Source organism: Lagenorhynchus albirostris, chromosome 6 (genome assembly GCF_949774975.1).
Source record: "Lagenorhynchus albirostris chromosome 6, mLagAlb1.1, whole genome shotgun sequence".
In the NCBI taxonomy this organism is placed as follows: Eukaryota; Metazoa; Chordata; class Mammalia; order Artiodactyla; family Delphinidae; genus Lagenorhynchus; species Lagenorhynchus albirostris.
The window spans coordinates 11,128,401-11,138,841 of record NC_083100.1 but is presented as its reverse complement, the minus strand read 5'-3'; the positions used below and the strand labels follow the sequence as shown (position 1 = coordinate 11,138,841).

Below are 10,441 nucleotides of genomic sequence, written 5' to 3'. Positions count from 1 at the left end.
CAATTCACTTTTTTATGACTTCTAGGCTTTCTGTTACTTTAGACAGGTTTGAAGTTATAATTTTTGCATGTTTCCTCCTGGTACTTTTGTAGTTTCATTTTTCACATCTGTGTATTGATACACACCACACACTGATGGTTATTCTAGCACTCTTGGGTCCAACTTAATTTTTCCTTTGAAAAAAATTGTTCCAATCTTATTAAATATTCCATCTTTTCCTTCTTGTATGAAGTGCTATCTTTATCATAGTCTAAAATCCCATATGAATTAGGGACTGTGTCAGAACTTCCTACTCTGTTGCATTGGACTGTCTCTTCATGCTGATTATGTTACTGTAATTAAGCACTTAGAGTAGGATTTTATTCCTTGCAAATAATTTAATCTCATTTTTCCACTTAAAAAACATTTTCCTCATTCTTCTTTGTTAATTTCCAAATAAAGTTAGAATCACCTTTACTAGTTAAAAAAATATATTTTCCTCTGGGATAGGATTTAACTTATAAAATTATTTAAGAAGCCTGATGTCTTTATATATTTTTTTCTTCCTAACCAAGAACAAGGTAGGCTTTTCCATATGTTTAGGTGTTATTTCATAATCTCCAAAAGTGTTTTCAGGCACATTTATATATGTCTTACACATTTATTAAATGAGTAAATAGATTAAATGTAATCTTAGGTATTTTATTTTTATTCTATTATAAATGTGGTCTTTTACTCCCATATATCTTCTAAATGGTTGTTGTATCATGAAAACTTTTGATTTCTATTTACTTACTTTCTATATTACTCAGTTTTTAGTTGAGACCCTTGGGTGCATACTTGTAGCCTCTGGAATTGTGATGGTTTTGCCTCTTCCTTTCCAACTTTTGATTTTTCTTTTTTTTTTTCTTGTCTAACTGTGTTGGCTAATATCTTCAGGACAATAACCAAGAAGGATAACAGTAGTCATTCTCTTCTTGCTTTTGATGTAATTAGTTATTAGTTTTCTCCACTGTATTGGCTTTTGGACTGAATTTAATTTTTTGTCCAGAGATTGAATTTTGAGATTTGGAGAAAAGTCTATTTGAAACACAAATCTTGAATCAGCATTCATTATTCCCAGTGGCAGAATGTTCAATGAAATTTTTGTTGAAGTTTCAAATGACAGATAAACTCAGCCAATTTTCAGCACAATTCACCAAAAAATCAGAAAGGCTCTTTAATATTTTTGCACCAATTAATTTTATTTAGCACAATCTGTGTCATCTAAAAATTAGGTGTTTCCCCCCCCATCAGTGTTTCCTTATTTATGAATACTTCTAGAAATCCCTGAAAATTTCTACTTAAGTTTTTCTGTTTTAGGCAGACATCACACTGACACGACATTAAAACATTTGTCTGGGGTCATGATAGAAGAAAGTGCATTGTCTCTCCTGGGGCCACTGGGAATTGGCATGAATGTCATTCTGTGGCCACACAGGAGGGTCTGGAGTTATTCCTGAGGTAGAGTTTCAACAACAAAGCTCAGAAGAGCACAAAGTGAGGAGTAATGATTAAAAAATTAAATGGTGATATTATCAAATAATAGCTTGTGAATAATACTGTGTTATCAGGAGAGAAAAGGATTCCTTAGAAATGGGACCAAGCCCTATAATTCTCTCAAGGAACTGTAAGTTTTAAAGAAATATACTTAATGGAAGAAGAAGGACAATGGCTCATGTGACAAAAAATATCCATTGTGTTGCCTGTTTTGGGTAAAATAAAACAAATATCTAAGCCAAGCAAGAGGGTCACTTCAGTTAGTATTTCTGCTCACAAATGAGGAATATCAAACTCTAGGATGGTTGGAGTTTTCTCATGGTTTGTTTCCATGCCACTTGCACATCCTTGCAAGCAATCAAAACCAGAATTTTCCAGTCATTGTTATTCACTGGGGTTCCCCAACATAGGCTGTTTAATTGAGATGGTATACCTGAACAGCTGCAACCAGTTCAGCTGGGTACATAGATATCTGGTCCAAAGCTGAACTTTCCTGGCTTTGAAAAGGTTCACTGGAATCCAGACTTGTGAAGTGTGTCAATTTATGGCACTCCGTGACATTGTGACCAGCAGAGTCCTTGCTCTGAGGCTGTAGTGGTTGACAGAGGTTAGAGCCTTGTTCATTAGTTGTTCTTTGGTTCTTCTGGGTGTGGCCCATATGGATTCTGACTTGTAGCAGAGCTCTGCACTGTCTTTCGGCATTTGGTTGAGTAGATAATGAATATGCTTCGCATTAGGAAAATGCCAGCAATGACTGCAAAATAACTCCCATAAACTAAAAACTAGAGAAAAACAGAGTTAATTAGACATTCATGAAATATGACTATCTATGTTATTGATAATACATAGTGATGCTGTTGATTTACTTGGATGATGGGGTAACCGAGAATCAGGATCTTAATATGGATCTTTTAGATGTGCACAATACTCTCTTTTCCCCTCTTAGAAGAACCAGGAATGAAAGGGTAAGCAATGCAGTAACTAAGAGTGTGGGCTCTGGAGTCAGGGTTGCTTGGATTCAAATTCTAGCACATGCCACCAATAGTGAAAGAAACGCTAAATCCCACTGATTTACGTGTCTATGTTTGGAGGATAGTGCAATGCTATATGTAATGTCTCCAGGAATGAGTTTTCGACACTGAGGTTACTTTTTACCTGCCTTATCCCCTTTTTTTCAGATCCACATGTAAAATGTGAAATTGGACTAATTTTAAGTCTCTCAGTACTCTGAGAGACTTAAAAGGTAAGTGAACTCTGCAGCCACGTACCCCTTCCCAGTTGCATCTTAGTATATTGTGGTACTGGACCACGGGGGAAGGAGGAGACATAAGGGGGACATGAAGGCAAGAGTGTTACCTGATAGGGTTTTAGGGACCAAAGGCAAATGCTAACCTATAGTGATTACTGCTCAAAACCTACTTGGTTTTACAGTTGATAGTTAAAGGCATGGCTAATTTTACTTTATTTTATTTAAGTTTTTTTTTTTTTTTGATGTGGACCATTTTTAAAGTCTTTTTTGAATTTGTTACAATATTGCTTCTGTTTTATCTTTTGGGTTTTTGGCCGTGAGGCATGTGTGTTCTTATCTCCCTGACCGGGGATCAAACCTGCACCCCCTGCATTGGAAGGTGAAGTCTTAACCACTGGACTGCCAGGGAAGTCCTAAGGCATGGTTTATTTTAAAATTTGCCTAGCCAAGAAATTCAATACTGCCAGTGGTAAGGTTGAAAAAGCCCTCTGAGATGACCAGGTTATTCTACATCCCCCCCCAACCGTGTGAATAGGAAAATGGAAGTACTGCAGCTTACCTGAATGTGGACTGGCAGCCTCAATCCTCCCTGATCTACTACGATCACGGTTATAACGGTCTGAATCACCAGGGCGATGAAGGTGTTGATTCCAAACACCAGGGCGTAGCGTTCCACACTCAGATTAACTGCGATCTGAAACCTGTCATTCAACATAGAATAAGATTTTTAACGAGAACGTACATGGGATTCTTATCTTTAAAAGAAAATGAAGAGAAAACAGTGTCTTGTTAACAGCACTTTTTGTCTAAATCTCCTCCAGTATAGACAAACGGGCAGAACAAGGAAAAAATATATACTTAAAGGCTGAATTAAAATATACTTAAAGGAAATATGGCAAAATTCTTCCTATCCAATTTAATCGTTCCAGAAATTAAACCTAAATGTTCTTCCTTTGAGATGACCCATATTAAACTGAGGCCAGAATTGGAATTGGAATCATCTTCCACTTCTGGTTTAAATCTCATAAGAAACCTATTTTTTATAATTATATAGATATTGAAATCTTATTACAAAGCACTTTCGAAAGACTGGCAGATATATGTTATTTATAGTTCTTCCTTGGAATGCAGGTAAAAGGCTTTGGGTTCTGAATATTCTTAAAATGAAAAGAAACAATGTCATCTTACCTTAACAAAATACTCGCCTTAAAAAAAACTGAAGACACATGAGTTTGATACATTAAACAGATACCCTTTGGTGAAAAAAATGAACTTGCCTCAAGTTTCATCTCTTTCCTTTGTTTCATGATCTTTTCTCAGGGTCCACGTTTCCGTGTTTTGTCAATTACTTATCAAGCATTTTTCACAGACTAAAACTCAAAACTTTATAAAGCTTTTGGCTCTACTTTCATGTGATTTGAAATTCAAATGTTTCTTATCTCTTTTGGTTAATACCAAAGCATATATCCTATAGTCAGCTTTCTCTGCACTTATATATAGAACCAAATGTTTTTAATCATTAAAAAAATGATCTCTGGGATTCATAGTTTCTTGTAATCTTTGCATCTACTTTTTTCAGTATCCACCTTGCTGAAAATATTTTGTTTCATACAAAAGTATATGCCTGGAATTACTCAAGCAACCAAGTGAAATCAGAGGTGTAATCTAAACTTAATCATTCAAAATCAAATTGCATTACACTGTGCAAATTGGCAAACTGTTTGAAATAAAAATCACAACCTGACCATGTATCATTGCCTTTGGTTTATGAACTTACAGAACTTGTTTCCCTTGCTGATTAATATTAGCAATATTCGGTGAGCAATTAAATGAAAAGATGGCTCAATTGTGCCTAATTTAATATGAAGTAGTCAACATTTAATATTGTAATTGATTAAAATCCTTCCAAAGTTCTCAAAAGAATTATAGGAATACAGAAAAGAGAATATGGTTTAGTTTTAGGACTGGGAAGAAATGCTTAGTAATACTTACACTGCTATGGTGATAAGAAGCATATAGCCGGTCTTGAATAACAAAAAGCCTGCATAGCATGCCCATATGCTGGTCGTGTAATGCATGAGAAATAGAGAGCCTGCATTGACAACCGAGAAGATGGCCAGAGCCAACTCTCCCAGAAGATCCCAGTTGACTTTCACATAACCCACTGCAAAGGCAGCCAGGGCCCCTAAAGAAGAAACATTAAGGAAGATCCAACATATTGACTTTGCCCATGGGAAACATCAATATGTTCTCTTAAGAGCTCAGGTCTCAGGTAATTCTGAAAGATAAACATATTGCTTTCCCAATTCGTGAAAATAGTGTGATCCACCTAAATGGGGATTTATCCATGTCTCAAGCATGTTTTCCTTTGGCTACTCTCTTTAATTTCTATTCTTTTAGTCATTTAGTTGTCACACTTTTAATTAGCATCAACTACATGCCAAGCACTGTTCTATGCAGAGGGACTAGAAAGGTTCCTAACCACCCACAGAGTGGGGAGAAATGATACATAAACTCAGTCACTTAATACAACATGCTCAGGGCAGGGATAGATAAAGGTGAAACAACTGCTCTGGCAGTACACCTAGCCTGTTCATATTTGCCTTTCTTTATTGTTTTTCTCAGTGATAGGTAACAGATACGTTGCATCAGGTAGTAAGTTTTAGTCTTTATTACTAATCTGTCTTAATTTTACTTCTAATCTCCATCTTAATGTCTTCAAGATCTGGCTTAATTTACTTGAGGTTTTGGGTGAACAATTTACAGAGTTTAAGAGGTTGAATAATTGACAGTAATTAGAGTTAGTAATTATAGTTCTCTTTAACAAAGTGAGAGATATTTATGTTTCAAATTATTGAGATTTGATTAACTTTTCCACATGTGATCTAGGCAAGAACCACACTGCAAAAGACATAAAGTTACTTTTCTTCCCAGAAATTGGAATGTAGGAGAGATAATTTCAGTGAACTAACTCTAGTACAGTCTTGGTTTCCAGGAGTTAAACTGAAATCTCCTAAAAGGGAGACAATAATAAAACAGACACCACATGAGGTTTCTGAAAATTTATGTAAACAGGGTGTGGAAATCTCCTACTTCCTAGAAAAATACCTTCAAAGTCTTAGTTGAATTTAAGTTTCCATTAACCAGGATATAAATATTTATTGTAGAGGGAACTTCAAAGGCAGATTTTCCTCTGATATTAGAATCCTGACTCACATAACATCTTCCACTTCTGATTTAAATCTCATAAGAAAGCTAATTTTGAAAATTTGGGGTGTAGAGCCTGGAATTTCTTAAAGATGGGCACTAGCTAAATCAAATTCTTTATTAACAAAAACCCTTCCAGTGATAATTTGGAAGTCTTAAAAGTTCAGTTCATTTTCTAAAATAATAAAAACACCTTTTTTATACACAAGATGCCTATTTTCTTTTTGATATTAAAAACAATCCTGAAAGAACAGGGGGCATTATTAACACTTTTCTTGATGATGAAATGGAATCTTGGGAATCTGACTAGAATGTGATCACTTGGTGCTGACTTCCGAGCTCTTGAGTTACCAGTAACTGCAACACATTAAATAGAAATGTCCTGTCCCTCTTTTTGCCCCACTGCCTTCTATTCCTGGAAAAGATTAATATGCCTTCTGAACAGACCTAATTTACCACCATGGAGAATTTAGCAACTGGAGAAATGAACTTAGTGGGGGGTAGCCCATCAAAGGAAGATCAAAGTTTACTTACCCCCAAAGGTTGCAATAGCTTCTACTGCTCCATTATATATTATGGAACTCTGGCTTGGTGCCTTGTAATCCCACAGGACTTGAACATAGTTCAAAACCTGGTTAAAACCTGCTGTGGAAAAAGACCACCATAGGGACCAGTAAAAAAGATGTTTTGAGGAATAACACTCCTTTAAATCTTGTAACCACTGCACAAAAACTCTCAAAACTATACTTTCTGGCTTTGGGCTGCTCCAATGACCATCATATGGGTTCCCTGACACAGTGACTACTTCTTGTCCACCTGGTTCATGATCCTTTTGAGGTTCCTCTAAGACAGCATCCTTTCCTGGTGGCTTTGGAGGACCTTCTTTGCTGGGTTTTGCATGAAAAAACATGCTCTTCTTAGGCATCGGTAGGAAAAGTGAGAAAAGGAAGGCCATGGAGACAGAGGCCAAGGATATGACGTTGAGGTAAAAGTACGATAGGTTGGCCAGGGATACCAAGAGTTGGGCCAGCACTGAGGCCGCCGTGTAGGCCACCAGCGTGGCACTCCTGCAGTAGCCACTCACTTTCTGATAATGCTCTGGGCTGACCACGCTGTAAATGTAGGCATAGTAGGCCACCTCGGTGGCAGTGACCATCCCATAGAAGAACTCTACGACCTGCATGGTCTTCACTCCTTGGCCAAACAAGAGCAGCAGCCAGGTAATGATGAAGCTGATCCCTTGTAGGTTGATGACTGGCTTGTAGCGGACGTAATCGGTGAGGATAAACACTGGGAACAGCAGCACCAGATATGAGTATGTCCACACGGGGAAGATCTCATTTGTAATCTGCAGAGTTGAAAAATGGATCCTGTGACCATGAAGCACCAGGAAGTGAGGAGGGTTACCTTTCTCAGATTCGTGCATTACTAAGGTACATGTCGCTTGCCCGATACAAAAGTCTGCATCCAATCAAATAGGGTATTCTTCGTATTATGAGAAAGCACAATAGAAAACTGATTTTCAAGGAACCCAGTAGGAAAGGAGAGCTCCCCCCACCCCACCAAAAAACCCACTTCATATACTTACATGCATCTCCGTAGAAGAATATATTGGCTTAATGTGCAATCTGAGCTATATTAAATTTATAATAGTATGTACACTAGAGCCCAGGCATACCTCATTTTATTGTGTTTTGCTTTATTGTGCTTTGCAGATATCGTGTTTTGTTTTGTTTTGTTTTTCACAGATTAAAGGTCTGTGGCAACCTGCATTGAGCAAGTCTATTGACACCATTTTTCCAATAGCATTTGCTCACTTCATGTCTTAGTCACATTTTGGTAATTCTTACAATATTTCAAGCTTTTTCATTATTATTATATTTGTTATGGTGATCTATGATCAATAATCTTTGATGTTACTATTGTAATTGTTTCGGCATTTTTTTAGCAATAAAATATTTTTCAATTAAGGTATATACTTTTTTTAGACATAATGCTATTGCACACTTAATAGACTATTGTATAGTGAAAACATAACTGTTCTTTTTTTTGCGGTACACGGGCCTCTCACTGTTGTGGCCTCTCCCGTTGCGGAGCACAGGCTCCGGACGCGCAGGCTCAGCAGCCATGGCTCACGGGCCCAGCCGCTCCGCGGCATGTGGGATCTTCCCCGACCGGGGCACGAACCCGTGGCCCCTGCATCGGCAGGCGGACTCTCAACCACTGCGCCACCAGGGAAGCCCCATAACTGCTTTATGCACTGGGAAATTTAAAAAAAATTTGTGTGATTGCTTTATTGCAATGTTCACTTCATTGCGGCAGTCTGGAACCAAACCTGCAATATCTCTGAGGTGTGCCTGTAAACTAGTTAAAAATTGTTCAACAGACACTTGTGGGTTTTTCAGGCTATTAAAAAATACTATTCTCTTCTTGTTCAGAGATAACAACACTAGATAAAGCAGCTACAGTGTTAGAATAATCCAGCAACCTTTACCTTTATGTGATTCACCATTATGACAAAAATCTCAGCCTTGCAAGTCTGGATGAACACCCAGATGAAGACAGCACAGGGTAAATCATCTTGCAGAATTATGGTGTGGGAACAAGCAATGCATTTCATCTCCTTCCTGGCCAAATTTGCTGGGCTCCCAACCCCGTTTGCCTCCAATTCTACTGATTTGTCTCTGCTCACTCAATTCTGGCCTCAGTTTAATATGGGTCATCTCATGGATTTAGTCAGAAATGCACGGCACCTCAAGGTTCATTCACAGAAAGGACTGAAGAAGTTGTTGATCTTTGGGGCGTGATGGGTACAGGTGCAGGTCAGCTGCATTAGACTTTGTTCTGTGCCCCCTGCTTTCTCCAGCAACCTCAGTGGGTTCCTGTTTCAATGACAGGGGAATGTTCAGTGATTTGAAAGGCTAATGTAACTGGGCTGCGCCTTTGAGGTCCAGCTGGTCCATAGTGGTCAAGGAAGCAGACCCCTGGGGCTCACTGGTTGATTCTGGATGTCTATCTGTTGTTTGCTTTGTCTTAATAGTGACATGCTTCCATCTGGGAAACTTTGAAACAGAGTTGCCCCTAAGTGATTTTACAATACAATAGAATGAGCTTGCCCTTCCGTCCATACTACCTTATCACCAAATAAAGCAGCATCAGTGAGCCTTTCAGGTGAAGCCACACACTTTACAGTGTTTTCTTAGCTATGACTGGAGACTATAAAACCAGCCCAGGGTAATTCTCCGACTGGGTCAGTGCACTTTCTTGTTGCACTTGTCATAAAAAAAAAAAAAAAAAAAGAGGTGGATCCTTTGAGTAAGAGAATTGGGACTTCTGGGGAAGATAAAGCTGGGAGATAAAGCTGTTAATGTCTCACCTGCTGATAAATAGTTTTTCAAAATGGAGTTAGTGTCCTAAAGAAATGCTACAATTTTTAAACAGATTCTGCTTATACCCCAGCAGGCTAAAAGTTTATTAGGACTAGATCCTGTGCCTGGCATCATTGATTTTATTTTAGGATTAGTATAATAGAATTAGGATTAGTATAATAGAATCAATGAAGACTTGACATGTTCCCATGCATTAAGCCTAATGTTAGAAGTCTACAAAAGTGAAAATATTTATTACACATGCAATATGTTTTGGTTTCCCATTTTTGCAAGTGTGAGGAGGAAAGAGTAGTTTGAACAGTTCTATAAAATAACACATACTATGAAGATGGGATTCACTGAGGTCAGTGTGTTAATCTTATTTCCAGTTGAATGAAAACCTCACTCTAGGTCCTTGTTTGAGTCCTGTAAGATTAAACCACATAAAGATATGTATGTATATTAACTCACCTCTTCACTGGTCAGGTTTTTATCTGGCCCAGATAAATACAGCATAAGGAAGGGTTCTGAGGGTCTCATCATGGAGAAGAATCCAAACAGGCAGAGGATCACAGTGGGATAAATCCAGGAATGGCTCGCTGAAGTTTGGAAACAACTCATGGCTGATCAAATGGAAACAAAACAAAAATTAACTGATGTTTATTCTTTCTGGCATCCTGGATGTCATGAAAAGCTCATTTCTAAATGTTTAATGAAAGGACAAAGTTTCATCCATCTGAAGCTGACCTGAAAAGGTGAGTGATGAATAACTGCTTTCAAATATTCCTTAGGAGAATCAGTCAACCCTCCTTTGCCAACAAACTTCTTACTCATTACTGCTGCGGGAAGAGTCCCACTTCTTTAGTGCTCTCCGTCATAAACATGGTAATAAGTAGCTACTAATAATTGGTAAACAATGGACCAGTGGATGTTTAAAAGTAAGTAAAACATTGGCTAGTGAATTACTGGTGTACAGGCATACCTCAGAGTTACTGCCGGTTTGGTTCCAGACCACTTCAACAAAGCAAATATTACAATAAAGCAAATAGCACACATTTTGTGGTTTCCCACTGCATATGGAAATTATGTTTACACTGTA

The 10,441-nt window shown here is 37.8% G+C and overlaps 1 protein-coding gene across 1 annotated transcript; it reads right to left on the bottom strand.

Annotated features, from left to right (window-relative positions):
• Positions 1–2,141: 2,141 nt before the first annotated feature.
• SLC19A3 (solute carrier family 19 member 3) lies at positions 2,142–9,963 on the bottom strand. The gene is made up of 5 exons (XM_060151253.1): positions 9,814–9,963; positions 6,509–7,322; positions 4,760–4,952; positions 3,327–3,468; positions 2,142–2,300 (listed from the first exon to the last, which is right to left on the bottom strand). The coding sequence occupies exons 1-5, from the start codon at positions 9,961–9,963 to the stop codon at positions 2,142–2,144; spliced, it is 1,458 nt and encodes a 485-aa protein (XP_060007236.1).
• Between the last annotated feature and the right edge of the window lie 478 nt (positions 9,964–10,441).

What these genes read in the sequence shown, in the direction of transcription:
- SLC19A3 (XM_060151253.1), bottom strand. Translation starts at nt 9,963, where the DNA reads ATGAGTTGTTTCCAAACTTCAGCGAGCCATTCCTGGATTTATCCCACT. An exon ending in AGCTATTGCAACCTTTGGGG is followed by an intron (nt 4,953 to 6,508) that starts GTAAGTAAACTT and finishes TTTCTTCTTTAG; the next exon opens with GGGCCCTGGCTGCCTTTGCA. An exon ending in CTTCTTATCACCATAGCAGT is followed by an intron (nt 3,469 to 4,759) that starts GTAAGTATTACT and finishes GTTGAATGACAG; the next exon opens with GTTTCAGATCGCAGTTAATC.